Source organism: Oncorhynchus kisutch, linkage group LG4, assembly GCF_002021735.2.
Source record: "Oncorhynchus kisutch isolate 150728-3 linkage group LG4, Okis_V2, whole genome shotgun sequence".
NCBI classification, from domain to species: domain Eukaryota; kingdom Metazoa; phylum Chordata; class Actinopteri; order Salmoniformes; family Salmonidae; genus Oncorhynchus; species Oncorhynchus kisutch.
The window spans coordinates 13841353-13862162 of NC_034177.2; the positions used below are offsets into that span (position 1 = coordinate 13841353).

At 42.1% G+C, this 20810-nt stretch overlaps 1 protein-coding gene across 3 annotated transcripts in view; it reads left to right on the top strand.

Moving 5' to 3' along the window:
* The first annotated feature begins 1080 nt into the window (after positions 1 to 1080).
* rabgap1l (RAB GTPase activating protein 1-like) overlaps positions 1081 to 20810 on the top strand; it is a 151938-nt gene continuing 132208 nt past the window's right edge. For 2 of the 3 annotated variants that reach the window (XM_031822471.1, XM_031822472.1), the window contains exons 1-7: positions 1081 to 1211; positions 14945 to 15170; positions 15542 to 15734; positions 16694 to 16904; positions 18337 to 18511; positions 19532 to 19692; positions 19867 to 19977. In XM_031822471.1, coding sequence (XP_031678331.1) covers positions 15036 to 15170; positions 15542 to 15734; positions 16694 to 16904; positions 18337 to 18511; positions 19532 to 19692; positions 19867 to 19977 — 986 coding nt within the window. In that variant the 5' untranslated portion in view covers positions 1081 to 1211; positions 14945 to 15035. Of the gene's footprint in view, positions 1212 to 14944; positions 15171 to 15541; positions 15735 to 16693; positions 16905 to 17040; positions 17072 to 18336; positions 18512 to 19531; positions 19693 to 19866; positions 19978 to 20810 lie in introns of those variants that run through there. The other variant, XM_031822473.1, reaches the window with a different exon arrangement.

The window sequence follows — 20810 nt, forward strand, 5'->3', positions numbered from 1 at the left end:
CACACACACACACACACACACACACACACACACACACACACACACACACACACACACACACACACACCCTGCTCAAAGTAGCTAAAAACAAGCCCATAAGCAACTTCCAATTTAATGGATGTAACAACAATGTATTGCAATTGTCTGAAGCATTTTCCAACTTTCCGTTTTCATATTTAGCCTACCAAAAATGTTACAATGAATAAATGATCACACCACCATCCTTTCTCTCCCAGAATCGAATCGAATGAGAGCAATAAAAGCATTGATTTAAATATACACTGGAGATGACAGATAGGGGGCGTTGTTTCGAAGTCACCGTGCCTCCATCTTGGCACTCCCCCACCGTTATAAAAAATATTTTGGAAGCAATAGAAAGGAATTTATTAACGTCTAAATTTGATATTGCCATGGTTATTCTATTACAGACACCTTAATGCATACTTTAAATATATTATGTGAGCTAAATATACAAATAAAACAAGAAACATTTGAGATGACTAATGTTACTGTCCCCACTACAGCAAAACAATACTTAAATACATGCAATTTTGTCCTTTAAATATTTAATTGAAATACTGTAGAATTGGCCGACCGGTGGCTACAAAACCTTTCAATGGCCAATTAATAGCATCATCAATCCAATATAAATATAAATCCAATATAAATCAATATAAATACATGTTCCCCTCAAAGTTAAAGAATGTCACGTGTTCTAAGGGGATGTCAGGTGTTCTACTTATATCAGTAATTTACTTGTAATGCATTTTATGTTTCTTCAGAAAAAAAATACATATGTTTGTATCGTATTGTAATTTGAAATGTTATAATACAAATATATATATTAAAAAAAAGATGTAAAAAAAAAAATCGTAACAACCTAAGCATACGGGGCTTCTATTCAAACAAATGAACCTGATGTAGGAAGAAATAAGCCATGCAATTTATAGGGGACCAAATTCGAAACTCATTGACCTCCATAGAAAATAGACTTGCTTGGTGGGCGATAACACGCCACCTGCTGGAGGGAGAAACATATTTCGTCGAGTTGGACCTCTCTCTTTATCTCTTCCTCTCTGATAGAACCAGGGTGACTGCGCCGTGAACGCGCACGGACCAGTGGGGCTCGCGGAGGAGCCGTGAGTGTGCGCGGCTGCTGCAACTTGACAGTTAACGTTTGCTATTTATCCGGAGGTGTTTACTCTAAACAAGTAAGTTGTTGGCTATTTACCTTCTGAAGACATTCAGCTTCGACAATTGCGTGTGACGAAAAGGACAATTTGATATTATTTCTTACATTTTTAGGTTATTATGCGACTTTGTTCTGACAATTTCTTGCGTGAGCTTGCACCACTTTCTATCTGGTGTGGGTGAACTGTTTTGATTCATAGCTAACAGGTTAGCCACACTAGCATGGCTATTACAGATGGCCTTTTAGGCACTTCCTGTTGCCCAGTATGTGTGCTGTGACAGTTATGTTGTGACATTTCTGGTTTTACAGTCTCGTTTATGATAGTTTAACGGTGTTAAATAATTGATGTTCGCCCAAATACATAATTTGGACGTTAACCTCGCTCGCTAGCTACGTTAGCTTACCATTTTGTCACATTCTTCTCTACTATGAAGTACATGCCAGCTTTTAGAGGCTCGCTAGCTAATTAACGTTATTTTCCTTCCTTTGTAATTGGTAGAGTATGTTACCGTTTTTCTTAACTACCATTGTAATCGAGGTAACTTAACTAGGTAGCTCTATTTTAGATACGTTGAGTAAACTCGGCTACTATAACTAGTTAACTATTAACTACAAATAATACATTTCGTATGTTGTAACAGTATTTAGCTTGTGCATAGTTTATGTAAACACTGTTTGAGGGGATTGTAGAGGTGGGGAAAGAGCAGAACCTGACCAGCACAGAACCATTTGATTTGATTGATTGATTAACTTAACTAGCTAGCTAACCAGTAACTTGCTTTTCAGTTACTTCACCTCAGTTGGACCTTATTATCCATTTACGTGACACTGGTGAGGCTTGCAGTTTCCATATCACTGATTCGAGGTCTGATAGTATCGGCTCATAAGTTGGTGGGAAATTGATCCTGGACTGTTAGGGATAGTGTGAAATGAACAAACTGGACACCGAATGTTGACAGCTTATATGCTAAAAAATTTGGATTGTGGCCGCACCCATCTATAATTAGTTAATAGAATTCACTTGCAGGATCCATTTCTATACATTGATGGTATCTGGCTCGATTGTCTAAATGCACTATACCTGCAAAAAAAGTATGTTTAGGAATGTAATTTTAAGTTGACATTTATGAGAACACAATGTACATCAAATCAATGGAGTTGAACAGATGCGACTGTGGGCGGAATGAACCTCTTGAATATTGAGTCGCAGTCAGTTGATACATGTAAGTTCTTAAACCCTGGCTGTGTACCTATGTTTGTCCTCTAGCTGCGTGCCTTTCTTTGTTTGCTGAAATTCATACTTTTAAATAAAACTTTAGTCAAATAAAACCAACAACTGTTTCCTCGTATCGACTGACAGCGACTTGATGTAGTCGGAGGTACGCTCATCCCATGTACATATCGTGGAGTTGAGAAACCCAGCTTACCTCAGCACCTGACTGGGGTAGTGCAAACAACCTTATTTCACAACCTGGTGAAGTTTTACAATGACGTTTTATCAGAGGAACAGATACGGTAGTGGAGTTGTTTACTGTAGTGAAGTGCAGCGCAGCTACTGTACTGTTGCTTCGCACGAACACCTTGATCACACCGATAGTAAATTGCGCAAAATGGTACGCAGCATCATCTGGATATGTGTGCAACAAAAGTATAACATTCACTTTCTGCTACCATTTCTGTCAAGACGTCTAGGCATACAGTTTTATGCATACTTTAGATAAAGCCAACTTATGCACCACACAGAACGCACTGCAACTGCCTCTGCAACGCAATGCTGCTGCAAGGCAAACGCAGCGTTCCATTGGAAATGAATGTACTTCTAGTGTACCAAAATGCAATTACACTCTGTATGATCGAGGCGTAATGGATCCACACGGATTCAAAGCGGTTGGGTTTAATGTAGAAGACTCGTTTCGGGTTGAACGCATTCAGTTGTGAAACGGACTAGGTCTCCCTTTTTCTAATAAAGCACCTGATGTTTGCATTTGGGACAGGGCGGCATATTTGACTTTTTACTAGTATTAATGCACAGGCTGGTTTGGGTTTTACATGACCTTCTATTCTTCTACACCAGTATTTCAATGTATGTTAAATGTGATACGCCACTCCTATGCATGTAACGTCCTTAAAAAAAAAAATTGTTTACTCTGTTTTGCGATTTGAGTCGTCTCTCTCTCTTGCGTCCCGCTTCCCTCACCCGCTGTCACTCAAGGAGAGCAGTTGTTGATTGATCAGTCACAGGCATTTGCCGTTCACTCTGTCTACATGGTCAGATGCAAATAAATGTTTGACAACCTTGTTGCGATGAGTGCAGGAAATGGATGAAAATGCTGAATTCTTTTGTTGTGGAAATTGGATTGAACAGTATAAAACAATCAGAATGGAGAAAGACTCATTGAAATCACTTAGAATGTATGTTGCCACCCTGAGGTCATGCACTACTTAAAGCTAATTTAGAACTGTTTTATTCAAAAACATAAAATACTGTGAAAAATGTTGTGATATATATTGCCCAGCCCTATTTGCATTTTAAGTCCACATTTGCAGTGTGTGTGTGTGTGTGTGTGTGTGTGTGTGAGACACACACATACACATTGAGATAGACATACAACTCAAGGTTTTGTCTTGAATAACCTAACTTTGGTAAAGGAATACTGTATAATATGTTATGGAGTCATGAGCAGACAGACTGAACATTTTGTGCAAACCAGCTGAACAGACTAATTAGTTGGGGCGTCTCAACATGATGTAACCTCACCTAAAACATAAGCAAAATATGGCACCCTGGTATTATGCTGTTTATGAGCGGCGCAAAGTTCTAAGGCACTGCATCTCAGTGCAAGAGATGTCACTACAGACCCTGGTTGGATCCCGGGCTGTATCACAACTGGCCATGTTCTGGCGGTGCACAAATGGCCCTGTGTCATCCAGGTTAGTGGAGGGTTTGACCAGGGTAGACTGTCATTTATTGTTAAATAAGAATTTGTTCTTAACTGACTTGCGTAGTTAAATAAACAAATAAGTACATGGGTTTCTAGCCTAGTTGAAGTAGTGTTCGGTATTCATTGGAAGAACAATATTTTCAGAATTGCTTAGAGAAGAAAGCAACATGCAGGGCACAAATGTTTTTTTACCCTTTCAAATCAAAATCAAATCAAATGTATTTATATAGCCCTTTGTACATCAGCTGATATCTCAAAGTGCTGTACTCAAAGTGCTGTGTATAAGACAGTAGTTTTTTGGGGAATTGTTAGTTAGATTACTTGTTCGTTATTACTGCATTGTCGGAACTAGAAGCACAAGCATTTCGCTACACTCGCATTAACATCTGCTAACCATGTGTATGTGACAAATACATTTGATTTGATTTGAGAAACCCAGCCTAAAACCCCAAACAGCAAGCAATGCAGGTTTAGAAGCATGGTGGCTAGGAAAAACTCTCTAGAAAGGCCTAAACCTAGAGAGGAACCAGGCTATGTGGGGTGGCCAGTCCTCTTCTGGCTGTACCGGGTGGAGATTATAACAGAACATGGCCAAGATGTTTAAATGTTCATAAATGACCAGCATGGTCCAATAATAATAAGGCAGAACAGTTGAAACTGGAGCAGCAGCACGGCCAGGTGGACTGGGGACAGCAAGGAGTCATCATGTCAGGTAGTCCTGGGGCATGGTCCTAGGGCTCAGGTCCTCAGAGAGAGAAAGAAAGAGAGAATTTAGAGAGAGCACACTTAAATTCACACAGGACACCGAATAGCACAGGAGAAGTACTCCAGATATAACAAACTAACCCTAGCCCCCCGACACATAAACTACTGCAGCATAAATACTGGAGGCTGAGACAGGAGAGGTCAGGAGACACTGTGGCCCCATCTGAGGACACCCCCGGACAGGGCCAAACAGGAAGGATATAACCCCACCCACTTTGCCAAAGCACATCCCCCACACCACTAGAGGGATTTCTTCAACCACCAACTTACCATCCTGAGACAAGGCCGAGTATAGCCCACAAAGATCTCCGCCACGGCACAACCCAAGGGGGGGAGCGCCAACCCAGACAGGAAGATCACATCAGTGACTCAACCCACTCAAGTGACGCACCCCTCCCAGGGAAGGTATGAAAGAGCCCCAGTAAGCCAGTGACTCAGCTCCTGTAATAGGGTTAGAGGCAGAGAATCCCAGTGGAAAGAGGGGAACCGGCCAGGCAGAGACAGCAAGGGCGGTTAGCCTTTCATTCTGTGGTTTCTCACCAATGTGTGCTAGATTAGAGCAGTGTTTCCCAACTCCAGTCCTCCAGAACCCCCAATGGTACATGTTGTGGCCTCGGACAAGTTTGTCCGGCCACAACATGTACTGGAGGACCGGAGTTGGAAACACTGGACTAGAGGATGCGTGCTTAGTCAAAGCCTGTGTCAAGCCATGCATCAGTGACGGGCCTGTGTGTACCCTACCACACTGAGACTTATTTCCCAGAGGCAGGAAATTTGCTGTAACCTAGGAGCTAGCCTATGATGTCATAGCCCCTGGCTGTAGACACTGCAGCCGTTCGCCCATCAACTGGAAGGAGATGCAAGGCAAGGAAATGTGAAGTTTTTGCCCCACCTAATGATTCAGACTTGCCTTGAGTGACCTCAACAGGTCAGCTCAGTCGTTTTCGATGGACGCGCCAATGTGTACAGGTTTTACTATTGTGTTTGGCTAGACTATTGTTTATTGTAGTATTAAGTACAGGGTGGACTGTTTATTTTCCTCTGATGAATAGCCTAGTTTGTCGTGTGTGTAATTGGCCTAGGGTGTGATAACTGGTTAAAGGGTCGGGTTCAGAGCGTTTGTCTTCTTTGGGCAGTACAAGTTGCCAGTTTCTCCTGTAAGGCAGACGGTAAAAGGTAGCTTATGCACACGCCCAGTTAGGTCAGTTAAATTGCATCAGTATTGTCGTATGTTGTAAGGTCTGTTGACGTGCTCATTGCCATCACCACACCCAGCTTAAATATAGCCCACGCTGTAGGGAGAAATTCTAGATTTGTTGTGCAATATTTAGCCCATGGCAGGGGTCCCAAATTATATTCAGCTGTGGGCCGAAATATATTGATCAATGTTTCTTCTGTGATCGAATCAACATTATATTAGCTTCCTTTTCAATGCAACAAACTGTCAATGACCCGCAAGTGAATGCGCGTTTCAGATCAGTTCAGAGCTGCACATGTGTGAATTTGTTGATGTTCTTTGCTAGTTATTAGTACAGTTATAGATCAAATCAAATCAAACTTTATTTGTCACATACACATGATTAGCAGATGTTAGTGCGAGTGTAGCGAAATGCTTGTGCTTCTAGTTCCGACAATGCAGTAATAACCAACAAGTAATCTAGCTAACAATTCCAAAACTACTACCTTATAGACACAAGTGTAAGGGGATAAAGAATATGTACATAAAGATATATGAATGAGTGATGGTACAGAGCGGCATAGGCAAGATACAGTAGATGGTATTGAGTGCAGTATATACATATGAGATGAGTATGTAAACAAAGTGGCATAGTTAAAGTGGCTAGTGATACATGTATTACATAAGGATGCAGTAGATGATATAGAGTACAGTATATACGTATACATATGAGATGAATAATGGTAAGCATAGATAAGCATAGGGCAGCAATGGGGATTTACTTCTTCCTACAAGAGCACAAAACATGTAAGCAATATTTTCAAGTTGTCTTTGAAAAGCCAGTCAGGTAAAAAGCTTGTCTTAATTAAAGGGACAGTGTTGTATTTTGAGACGGGCTTGAATATGTAAATAGGTCAATAGGCAGAGGGGTAGCCTACTAAACTCAGCAAAAAAAGAAATGTCCCTTTTTCAGGACCTTGTCTTTAAAAGATCATTTGTAAAAAATCCAAATAACTTCACAGATCTTCATTGTAAAGGGTTTAAACACTGCTTTCCATTCTTGTTCAATGAACCATAAACAATTAATTAACATGCACCTGTGGAACGGTCGTTAAGACACTAACAACTTAGACGGTAGGCAATTAAGGTCACAGTTATGAAAACTTAGGACACGAAAGAGGCCTTTCTACTGACTCTGGAAAAACACCAGAAAAAAAGATGCCCAGGGTCCCTGCTCACCTGCGTGAATGTGCCTTGGGAAGGCTGCAAGGAACATGAGGGCTGTGGATGTGGCCAGGCCAATAAATGGCAAAATTGGTACTGTGAGACGCCTAAGACAGTTCTACAGCGAGACAGGATGGATAGCTGATCGTCCTCGCAGTGGCAGACCACATGTAATAACACCTGCACAGGATCGGTACATCCAAACATCACACCTGCGGGACAGGTACAGGATGGCAATAACAACTGCCCGAGTTACACCAGGAACTCACAATCCCTCCATCAGTGCTCAGACTGTCCGCAGTAGGCTGAGGCTGGACTGAGGGCTTGTAGGCCTATTGTACGGCAGGTCCTCACCAGACATCACCGGCAACAACATCACCTACGGGCACAAATTCACCATTGCTGGACCAGACAGGACAAGCAAAAAGTGCTCTTTACTGACGAGTCACGGTTTTGTCTCATAAGGGGTGATGGTCGGATTCGCATTTATTGACGAAGGAATGAGCGTTACACCGAGGCCTGTACTCTGCAGCGGGATCAATTTGGAGGTGGAGGGTCCCTCATGGTCTGGGGCGGTGTGTCACAGCATCATCGGAATGAGCTTGTTGTCATTGCAGGCAATCTCAACACTGTGCGTTACAGGGAAGACATCCTCCTTCCTCATGTGGTTCCCTTCCCGCAGGCTCATCCTGACATGACCCTCCAGCATGACAATGCCACCAGCCATACTGCTCGTTCTGTGCGTGATTTCCTGCAAGACCGGAATGTCAGTGTTCTGCCATGGCCAGCAAAGAACCCGGATCTCAATCCCATTGAGCAAGTCTGGGACCTGTTGGATCAGAGGGTGAGGGTGAGGGCTAGGGTCTTTCCCCCCCAGAAATGCCCGGGAACTTGCAGGTGCCTTGGTAGAAGAATGGGGTAACATCTCACAGCAAGAACTGGCAAATCTGGTGCAGTCCATGAGGCGGAGATGCACTGCAGTACTTAATGCAGCTGGTTGCCACACCAGATACTGACTGTTACTTTTGATTTTGCCCCCCCCCCCCTTTGTTCAGGGACATATTATTCCATTTCTGTTAGTTACATGTCTGTGGAACTTTTTCAGTTTGGATCAGTTGTTGAATCTTATGTTCATACAAATATTTACACGTTAAGTTTGCTGAAAAGAAACGCAGTTGAGAGGGAGGACGTTTCTTTTTCTCTGAGTTTGTCTAATAATTTGTATGGTAATAATACATTTTATTTAGTAGAGTGGTTTCTTGCAATTTAAAGTCAACAATTTGTCTAACAGAATGGGACCAAGTAAAAACATATTCATGTCAAGCCCTTCATAATGTAAAAACGTTAAGTCTCATGCAATGTAGGCCTGCATTGAATACCGCATATGTGACTGATCTCCTTGATTAGTTCTTATGTAGCAAAATTTCAATGTTTTTTTTACATTGAATAAAAGCAGAGACACAGAGCTACTAATTGGTATATCATGAACAGTGGGGAGTTGACAAACTTGTAACCAAACTTTTGAGAAAATAGCCTATGAATATTTTTGGTACCTACTGGAGAGCTCTTCTTTGTCTACACCCATTCAGAATCGTTCACACCCTCAAGCTTTAGCTTCACTCATCTTCAAGGGAGGACAGAATGCTCGGATCAAAACAGAAGTCAAGCACCCAAGCTAACAGTTGTCGCAGTGAAATTCTATTAAAATGGCCACTTGCATAGTGGAGTCTTTTGCTAAGACTTCTAGCTAGCTTGGTAAACGAACCATAATCCCAACTCATGACGTTACTACACTGCGTGAATCTGCAGGTAGTTAACCAACCAGGTTCAATGTTAGCTAGCTAACATTAGGGTATAACTAGCCAAGCAAATGAATCTGAGAAACAAATAATAAGATCATACACGTTGTAACGGCGTTCTTCGTTTGTCGAAAGAGAGTCGGACCGAAATGCAGCGTGGTGGTTAATCATGATCTTTAATAAAGAAAACGGCGATACATGAAATAACTTATAAATACAAAAACAACAAACAGGCTGTAATAAGTTTCACGTTCCATCTGGTGAACACTACACAGAGACAGGAACAATCACCCACGAAAGACAAAGCGAAACTCAGGCTACCTAAATACGGTTCCCAATCAGAGGCAACGAGAATCACCTGACTGCTGATTGAGAACCGCCTCAGGCAGCCAAGCCTATACAACAACCCTAATCAGCCGCGATCCCAAATACTACAAACCCCAATACGAAATACAATAACATAAACCCCTGTCACACCCTGGCCTGACCAAATGTATAACGAAAACACAAAATACAATGACCAAGGCGTGACACACGTAACATTAGCTTGCGAGCCAGCCAGCTAACGTTAGCTAACAGTACACTTTAACTTGAAATGAAAATGACTTTGTCAAAATTAGAAATGTGTAATATCTGAACATGTAGCTTGCTAGACTATCTTACCTGTATACATCATGCTTGGATGCTTCTCCCTGTCACTGAAGCCATGGTTGCACTTAGTTTGAAGATGTAATCCGGAGAGGTATTTTCTCCATCTCCTTAGCTATCATACTCTAATTCCACTGATTTCAAAACTCAGTCCTCCAGAAAGTGGAGCGCAACACTTTTGCAGTTCTACTATGATATATATATATATAAAGCAGCATTATACAGGATTACCTACACATACTGACTAGCTCAAGTAAACAAAGGGTGCTATATGGCAGACTAATTCAAACTCATTTCTCGGCATGTCCAGTCCACTCATTATCTCAGCCAATCATGGCTAGCGGGAAGGTTGCTGTTTTTTTCTGTGGCTAAACCTTGTAATTTAACAATTTTATTCGTATTTACAGATGACATACAATTTTGTTATTAAGGCACATGAAAGTTCACATGATCCAGAAGGCATTTCTGCCAAAAAATGCATTTTGATATAAAACACAGAATACGTTCAAATAGCTCTCGTGTGAAGTAGTGACCCGTGACCATACGCCTAGTTTCCTTAAATGGGTCACGTATCGACTATTGTAGACTATATCATAGCTTTTGATTTCTATTTCCACGTGAAAATGTTATGGGATTTGCTCCATTGGTTGTGTTGGTAGGCCTACATTATGGACAAATAGCCAAGATTGGCTACTGTCAAACTGTAAGGGTACAGCCTCAGTCTTCACTGTAAGTCGCGCCTGAAGTTGCACAAAATGTTCACAATGTTAAAGTTTCCGCTCCCTATGCTCAAATTTTGCACAGTGTACCAAAAATTAGAGGGGACATAGTTATAAATCATTTGTACACTGCAAATTGATTGCAAGAATTCCAAACGGATAGTATTTTTATTTATTTTTACCTGTATTTAAAGTTCAGAACAAATTCTTATTTTCAATGACGGCCATGGGTTAACTGCCTGTTCAGGGGCAGAACGACAGAATTTGAGCCTTGGGAGCAGAAACTTGTTAGCTCGGGGGTTTGAACTTGCAACCTTCCGGTTACTAGTCCAACTCTCTAACCACTAGGCTATCCTGCCGCCCCAATTTGAAACTGATTTATTTAAATCCCTGATTACTTTGGGATACGATCACGTATGCCTCTTTTTATACGTGGCAATACTCGGGAACAGATTTCCTAGGTTTAAATCACTTGAGCTGATTTCCTGGAGACTTTACAGTCTTATGTCGTTTTTATCTTTTTTTAATTAAAGTTGGGGGGCCAAATACAATCAACCCCGGGATGAATTTGGCCCTCGGTCTGCCTATCTGGGAAACCTGGCCTAGGCCTGTAACATACCAGTAGGCTACATTTGACCCTCTAGATAGCTCATGACTACTGTGCAGTGATGATTGTGTTGGTAAATATGTGTGAAAAAGTTAACCACACACGGACGAAAAAGTGGAAGAACAGGAAATGTTTAACTAGGCCTATCTTGGAGTGTGCGTTCTGAAGACACCTTTTCTATTCATATACTGTCCATGTCTATACACCCCATCATATAATCTTTTTTTATAGTTGTATTCATTTTGTATTGTTAGGTATTACTGCACTTTTGGTGCTAGAAACACAAGCTTGTTGCTGCACCTGCGATAACATCTGCAAAATATTTGTACGTGACCAATACAATGATTAGATTTGAAGATGTATGATCTGTAACTGGATAGCTGGTGAATACTTTTAATTTGCTCAAAGAGCTTAGAATCAAAGCTAGGTCAGAGCTGTGATTAGGATGATGTAACAAAGAACCCCAGCCCGAAGATCACTCACTCGTATGGCCGCCACTCTGATGTTTTAAAAACACGTTGAAACAAATCACAATAAAAAGACTGCGTGATGTTAGTCAAAGAGATTTATGGAAACGTTTGCGGTAGCCAACTTCCACCTCTTGCCACAATGTCCCCCGTTTCCTTACCACATGGGTACCCAGCAACCCTCTGTAACGATCTCCCTGAATGATTTGTGAAATCTCCTCTGCTAACCCTAATGGCGATGAGCCCCCTTCTCTGACCACAGTCCCACTGACAGGTCCTCAATTAAAAATGGCCACTGTTTTCCATGGTGGTGTTCCTAATGGTTTTTTTTCTGTGAGGAGGGGAGACCCTACTTTTAATCCTCCCGGACCCTAAAGCACCAGACCACAGGATTCCAACCGCTCCACCCAGACCCCACAGGCGTGACCCCAAACCCCAGGAAGATGACACAAACCTCCATTCAAGCCTACCTCACCACCTCCTTGAACTTAACACAACCCCTTAACATGAGTCTTACATTTTACATGGGGTATAATGATGGAGTTGAAACTTGTGAAACTGTCATACAATGGAGGATGGAGAAACTGTGTTCTTTAGTTTTTGTTTTGAGACGCACAAATCTTGAGGCTTTCTGGGTCATCAGTGATGCATATCTTGTCTTTGAGTTTGGTCCTACTGTGGGAGAAAATAATTGTTCTCAGACTTCCAGACAGTTTGCTACAGCAGGAAAATAATCCTGCTGCAACAGGAAGAGTAAATTATAATTTATGGACATTTTTGTAGGTGTTTATACTTTTTTTATTTAATTTTTTGGTAAGGAAAATGAAGTTTTGAATTTGATCATACATCTGGTAGCGTCATACCCAGGAAGACTCGAGGTGCTTCAACAAAGTACTAAGTTAAGGGTCCGAATACTTGTAAATGTTACATTTCAGTTTTAAAAAAAGTGTTAAAAATAATAATTTCATACATTTTAGAATAAGGCTATACATAACAAAATGCGGAAAAAGTCAAGAGGTCTGAATACTTTCTGAAATCACTGTACATGGCCCACACAGGGCTTTCACTCCCACACACATCACTGTGTGTTTGTTTGAGTCTACTTTACTAAGTTTCTAGATAGATGATACAGGTAGTGCATTGGAATAGTGAACTTCATGAATGTATTTGAATAATGTGAATTTTAATCATTTTTCTATTGAGAATGAGTTCTAAAATGTGACTAACCACCTGCATTCAGTCTTATGTAGCAGAAGAAGTAGAGACTCAGAGCTACAAAATAGTATATCATACATTGCATTTTTGAGGAACAATGGGAAAGTAATTCTGCTTTGAAAGTTGATAAACTTGTAAACTCACTTTTGAGAAAAGGGCCTTTTGAACGTTTAAGTACCTACTGAAGAGCTCTCCTTTGTCTATACCTATTCAGCATTGTTCACACCCTCTTAAGCCAGCCCCACCCATCTCTTTAAGGATTCACATGTGAGGTCATGTGCTCAGCAGTGAATAGTGTAGTAAAGATTAAGACTAAAAGTGTTAGTAGCCTACAATAAGGAAAAATTCCAGGTAAACAGAAAGTGTCCAGATATAGAATATTTTTAAGTATTAGTTCACACTCACCCAGACACGCACGCTTGTCTAAATTGATCGGTCATGTGAAATAAATGCTATAACCAACAGCCACGTCCAATGGTGGAAAATTATCATACTTGAGTAAATGTAAAGATACTTTAGTAATTTTCTATTACGGTAAGTCACCCAGTAAAATACTACTTGAGTAAAAGTCTAAATGTATTGGTTTAAAATATACTTAAGTATCAAAAGTAAACGGAATTGCTAAAATGTACTTAGGTATCAAAAGTAGAAGTATAAATAATTTCAAATTCCTTATATTAAATGAGATAGGAAAATGTATGTGATTCTGTACAATGACATTTTTAGGAGTTAACTTGAACCATCCAATAGGCACATCCTGAACGGATTCATTGCCCTACGGGATTGTAACAGATCAGGTGGAATGATTTTTACTTAAGTTTATGTTATCAATGCCATAAAAAAAAAAACGTAAGTATATTTAAAACCAATTACTTTGACTTACTCTAGTAGTATTTTACTGGGTGACTTTTACTTTCCATTTTATATTAATGCGTATTTACTAAAGCATGACAATTTGGTACTTTTACACCTTTGCTGGGACCATTCATAATTTTCCTCCTCTGCAAATTGTAATGTACATAATTTAATGAGTGTGATGGGAGCACATGACTGTCTGTTGCTTCAGTGGGAAACTGGGTGTGTGCTGTGGTTTTTCACCAATAGGAGTCAGTGACCCTCACTACATGTAGGTTCACCTACTCCACATGTTCCATTAAAATTGTTAGCGTAGGTGGATACTGGCTAGCAAACTTGTGTTAGCACTAAAGCAACCAAGTAGCGCCTCTACCAGGCTACTAGCAACTCCTGACGGTCGCTGTGTCTGCTGAAATTTAAGGTACATTTATCTTCGGAAGAAGGTCTTTGTGCTTGCCCAGTTATGAGAACAGCTCTGCTATTCTTTCTAGCCATCTAAGGTCATTACTACAGCGTGAGACCAAGGCTTGTAGTCTTGAAAAGCTTTAGGCTATATTTGAATTTTCCAATCCAAGGACATGGTTCAACATTTCCCTACATAGCCCTTTCCCTTGCCTGGTTTTTGGAATGACTTTAAAACAAGTTATTACAGACTTGAAATTGCTTTTTACTCAATCAGTGAGTGCACTCAAAGTTTCTTATTCGGATCAAAGCAATGACTCTTATGCCGTCACTACTGACACTCAGCCGAACCTCGGCCATCCAAGACACGTTTGATTTGATCTTGTCAAGATGTGAGACTTAAGGGAAAAACAACTATCACAGGCTATTTTTAGATAACATCTTTCGCAAATAGCAGAAAATAATGCACTCTTCAAACAGGAATAATACGAAAGGGTCTGAAATTAGCATATGATCCTCTAAATCTTCCAAATACCATGAAGAGCAGATGCCTGTTTTGTTCAACTGATTGGTTTACTTCAACGAGTTTTGAGCTGTTCACCAAATGCTGGGCCTAAGCGTAATTTGACTTTGAATCGATGATCTCCATTTCAGATGACATAGGGCTTTGAGGCTCAGCGTAATATCAGGCTTGGCTATGCTGTCATCTTATGCTCTCCACTCCAGTTTCAAATAAGGCCTTTCTGTTCAGTTAACTGGCAAATGTAGCCACAGACATGACTTTGCAAATAGAAAAAACACATTACAAATGGACAGTCCCTACCTACTCCATATCCCACTGTAGAGAATGTAAGCTAAGCCTAGGCTATAGTCCTATGCTTCTATATTATCATGACAATCCCAAATGTTGTGAAATGTGTTGTCCAATCCAGGGTTCCAGCAGCAGGGGGCTGAGCAGAAGGCTGTGCTGTGTGGCAGAGGACGGGGGCAGAGAGCGCTGGCCCCTGGGGCTCCTGGCTAACGATGGACAACACCTCTCTTGGCAAAGTGAGTGGCTCCACCGAATCAGTGGCCACTGTCACCAGCGAGGAGTTTGTGCTGGTGCAGCCGTCTACCGGAGGATCCCCCTCGGGCTCAGAGGGCAAGCCCAGACTCAAGGTAGATGCTAACAATGCTGATCAACTATGCCGATATTGACCCCTAACCCCTTGGCTCTCCTGTAGATCAGAAAGGATCGGATAGCAATATGATGGACATTCCACTAGCCTATCATGGGGACTATGAGGAGCTTTTAACATGTTGCTAATACCTAGCCACACCACTCCTCCTGTCTAGTGCCTAGGGAGCATGTAGCAGCTAGCGGTCGATTTGTGATATGTCAACTGTTAAATATATATATATACACACACACACACTTCTCTATTGGTTATTCCTATACAATTACTCTAATATAAAGCCACTGTTTGAGCCTCTTCTGAAAGCCAGTCCAACATACAGGGTTTCACCTCTCAATCCCTTCCTTTCCTCAGATGTCCTGCAATGGGAAGGAGCAGTTGGAGAGGGCCATGGAGGAGCTGTTGGATGACCACCACGTAGTGATGGAGGACCGGAGTGGAGGAGCAGGAGAGGAGGGAACCGAGACGTTTTGCGACACATTGAACTCCACAGCCCCCGTCCTACAGACACGACCCCAAGGCCTGGTGCTGTACTCCACACCTGCCGGTACTACTCTACACCTCTCATCTTATCTATCTTGTTCTGAAAATGCAAGACTTTTGCTGGCTGTTCCAGTGACCTCAATGTAGTAGTACATTATAGCATATATACACGATTGAAGAATAGCTTCACATGCTTTATGTGCAGTAGATTAAATCAGTAGATAAACAATGTAAACATATCGTTGTTACTAAGTAGTTGTATCAGAGTGTACTGTACTGATCATGTAGACAAGGAACGGTCAACGTATGCTGACTGGTACTGTATTGTACATTGCTGTCTGACCCAAACAGGGCATAAAGTTCAATTTTTGGACCACCAGCTGCTGTGGCAGGTAGATAAAATAAAATAAAAACATCTACCAGCCACTCCGGTGTTTTACCAAGTCAAAATCTTTTTTGCCTCTAAGATTAAACCAAGGAAACACAAAAGAAGGGGTGATCATGCTTTGTAATGACCTATACAGTTACCCTGACTTCAATGACTTTCATTGATACATTTGACAACAAATAATCTTCTTCAGTCCAACCTGGTTCTAAGTAGTGTGTATGTGTGACACAAACAGTTTTGGCCATTACTGTGCTGTCCTTAGTTTCACTTCCTGTTGCTGAGTGTGCAATTACAGGTTTGACTTGACCCTGGCTTCCTCTCTCCACAAGTAGCTTCCCCAGTTGCTGGGGACTAATATAGGCAGGCTAGTACATGCTAACACTAGCATTGTGGGTTGTCTTCTTTACTACATTAGCATCAAACTTTGCCTCAAGTTACTGTTATAATCATCAAAGGCCAAATCATATTAGCTTCAAATAACTGTTTGTGGTTTTGTAAATATTATCCCATTTTCAGTTCAGGTACCATTTTACTCAGGATTACCGATGATTAGACAACCCATTTATTCCACAGAGCTTCCCTAACATTCTAAACAATAAGTGACCTTTGACCAATTGTCTGTCTGTCGCCATCAGAGGTGTCAGTGTGTCCTGCAGCAGGCAGTCCACCAGTCCAGGAGGAGGACAGTGTTCAGTTCAGTAAGCTGTCCTACCTGGGCTGTACGTGGGTGAAGGCCCCACGCAGTGAGCCCGAGGCCCAGAGAGCCATGACCACACTGCGGGCAGAGAGTGCCATCCCCATCCCCGTCACGCTCCATGTGCCCAATGTACCTGGGGGCTGCGTCAGGTCAGTCCCCATACCCATCACCCTCATGTGCCTAATGTACCCGGGGGCTGCGTCAGGTCAGTCCCCATACTGTCACCCTCATGTGCCTAATGTACCCGGGGGATGCATCAGGTCAGTCCCCATACCCATCACCCTCATGTGCCTAATGTACCTGGGGGCTGCGTCAGGTCAGTCCCCATACCCGTCACCCTCATGTGTCTAATGTACCCGGGAGCTGCATCAGGTCAGTTCCAATACCGTCACCCTCATATGCCTAATGTACCCGGGAGCTGCATCAGGTCAGTCCCCATACTGTCACCCTCATGTGCCTAATGTACCCGGGGCTGCGTCAGGTCAGTCCCCATACCCGTCACCCTCATGTGCCTAATGTACCCGGGGGCTGCGTCAGGTCAGTCCCCATACCCATCACCCTCATGTGCCTAATGTACCCGGGAGCTGCATCAGGTCAGTCCCCATACTGTCACCCTCATGTGCCTAATGTACCCGGGAGCTGCGTCAGGTCAGTCCCCATACCCATCACCCTCATGTGCCTAATGTACCCGGGAGCTGCATCAGGTCAGTCCCCATACTGTCACCCTCATGTGCCTAATGTACCCGGGGGCTGTGGCAGGTCACTCCCCATACTGTCACCCTCATGTGCCTAATGTACCCAGGGGCTGCGTCAGGTCAGTCCCCATACTGTCACCCTCATGTGCCTAATGTACCCGGGGGCAATAGAGACTATAGTATGTGTGTGAGTATGTGGTCACTATAAGTAGAGCGTGGCATCTCTGTCTGTGCCCCACTTGTGTCAGGTCAGTCATCCACACCAATATACTGCACCATCGATGTGTGCATTTCATGTCTGGGGAATTTCTCCTGTATTTACATAGACTTAAACTAAAGCCTTCAATATAATTGCAACATGTACTTGCTTCTGTATGTATGACTATGCAACAAGTAGGCTAAACTCTTACACATCTGAAATGGGTGTAATTTTTATTGCATCGAAACAAAGGTTGAACGATTGAATACACCCTTTATTGTCAGTGTCATTTGTAAGCACCTACACTCTGGTTTGAGCAGTTTGACAAATATATAGAAACAAAGCCATAACAATCCTCTAGCCAACCGTGGGAATTAGGGAATGAGAAAGATAACCGCACTAAGAAAATAAACTTTCATGTGTAAAATCATAGATATTTCTCTGCACCTAACCAGAAAAAAGGATATTATATAAAGAACCAAGGTGTCTTGAAATACCTTTGTGGGAAATAATATGACACATTACAGTAGAGGAAATTAACGGAGCATGCTGTTGGACTCAATGTAAAAATATGACAATAAAACATTAATTAACATAAGTTTGTAAGGTGAGTGGGCCTACTTGAGGAACCCCTATCCCCTTCAATAATAGTTGCAATTGCTTATCTTTTGATCTCTCCTTCCTCAGGATTGTGGACCAGGCATCAGGCACGGAGATCGCCTCCTTCCCCATTTACAAGGTGCTGTTCTGCGCCCGGGGTCGGGAGGGCTCCATCGAGAGTGACTGCTTCTCCTTCACTGAGAGCTACCGCAGCTCAGAGGACTTCCAGGTCCACGTCTTCTCTTGCCATATCAAGGAAGCTGTGAGTCACTGTTCTATTGTACTGGGTTCTGTTCTTTTTAGGGAATGCATATTTAGGTCCAATTTGCTGCCAACCATTAACCGTTTTTTTCAAAACAGTAAAATGTTGTGACCAAATGAAAATACTATGCATGCATATAAGGAATGGACATTTTTCATTAAGAGCTGACTGAAAACATGTAGCAATGGCAAGCTTATCGTCTTAGTCAAAAGGCTATAGCCTATTAATGAACATGCAACTGCTGTAATAAAGCAGCTAATTAAACCTCATTTTCTCTTGTCAAAATGTAATTGGCAGGAAAACATTGTTCTTAACAGCACACCTAATAATGTTGCACAATGACTGGGCTTATAAAAGCACGTATTTCACTCCAGTACCAGCTTTTTGAGGAGCTGCTCTCACACTGACAGGTGCTAGGCTTTTCCACTCCTCAAACTAGGCTCTGTATGCTGTCTGCATGTGATAAATAAGATGCAGGACAACTGGCGAAAATACACACTTGACAATTTAGTTTCACTTAATTATGGAAATTAACCTATAGACTCAAAAGCCTGTTTGGTCAAATGTATTTTTGGCATTTAACCGATAAAAAAAAATATATATATATTTTCTATTCTACTGTTATTGGTACCTGTGTGCAATGAAGAGTAAGTGTATATAGACTCCATGTGCACTTGCCTTCACTATACTGGAAGAAACCAGGAGAGGGTGCCCTAACAAGCTAAAATACACATCTCTGAATCAGAGAGGTGTGGGGAGGCTGCCTTAATCGACATCCACATCTTCGGGGTAACAGTGGGTTAACTGCCTTGCTCAGGGACAGAATGACAGATTTGTTTTTTTTACCTTGTCAGTTCGGAGATTCGATCCAGCAACCTTTCGGGTTACTGGCCCAACGCTACCTGCTACCCTGTAAAGTAGTATTACATTTAATTAAATTCTAACTTTGTCCCCACAGCAAAATCCATTCATCAAACTATTATATTTTCTCTCTCTTCCTTCTTCCTCATTCCACTCTAGGTGAGTCGGATCCTGTACAGTTTTTCCACAGCCTTCCGGCGCTCATCTAAGCCAAACCCTGACGAGAGGGACTCGGCCCTGCCCCTCTCCCCCGACAGTGACCTCTTCACTTTCACCGTCTCACTGGAGGTCAAAGAGGATGACAGCAAGGGCAATTACAGGTCAGCATGTAGCCACTGCGAGTACACACACACACACACACACACACACACACATATGCATGCATTCTATGGGGTTAAATCAGTCCCATACATACACACAGTTTAACAGACCTTTAAGCCAACAACTATCTCTCCATCTGGCTGTCTTCCTCTCCCCCATCCGCCTCTCATCAGCCCGGTTCCCAAGGACCGAGAGAAGTTCTTCTTCAAGCTGCGGCAGGGCTTTCAGAAAAAGGTGGTTGTTATGGTCCAGCAGATGAGCAACAAAGAGCTGGGCATTGAGAGGTGAGGGTCTGATGCATACTTGTTTCTTCTGTAAGGGCTTGTGAGCTGCATACACTGGTCAGTGAGCAAGTAGCCTGTACAGGGTTCATACAGACATTGGCAAGGACTTTTTCAAGCACTTAATTGTGATTATCAAGTACCTATATTTTATATTTCATTGTTGCAATGGTCTATAGAAAAAAATAACTCTCCCATAATGTATGCAAAAATGTATGCATTACAACTTTAAGAATAATACATGTTTTAATAGACCACTCATGCATTGAGATTCACGTTATTTTACTTTCTAAAATATGTCCGAATAATGTGGGAATTTCCTGACCATACAGACAGCATGCTCCCGACACAAACACACTACTGATGTCTGGGCATGTGGGAGCTAGTCAGTCTGGCCCTTTGTGATGTTAAGGAGTTATTGAGGGGTTACTGTATCATGTTTTAAAACTGTTTCCCTTTGTAATGGTACGCTTTGTATGGAAAACCAAGTTGAAGCCTCCATGTTGTCTTGCTCATAATTAACCACACATGGTTTTACTGCAACAAGCACAACAGATTAATTAGCACAACACCCTTCAATTGAAACGGTGGGAAACAAACGCCTACATCTGTCATTAAAAACGTATCAGGAATGATATCATGGAATAATTATATTGGAGCAGTAGAAATGTGGACACCAAGGAACTTGAAACTCTCGACCCGCTCCACTACAGCCCCGTCGATGTTAATGGGGGCCTGTTCGGCCACCTTTTCCTGTAGTCCATGATCAGCTCCTTTGTCTTGCTCACATTGAGGGAGAGGTTGTTGTCCTGGCACCACACTGCTAGTTCTCTGAC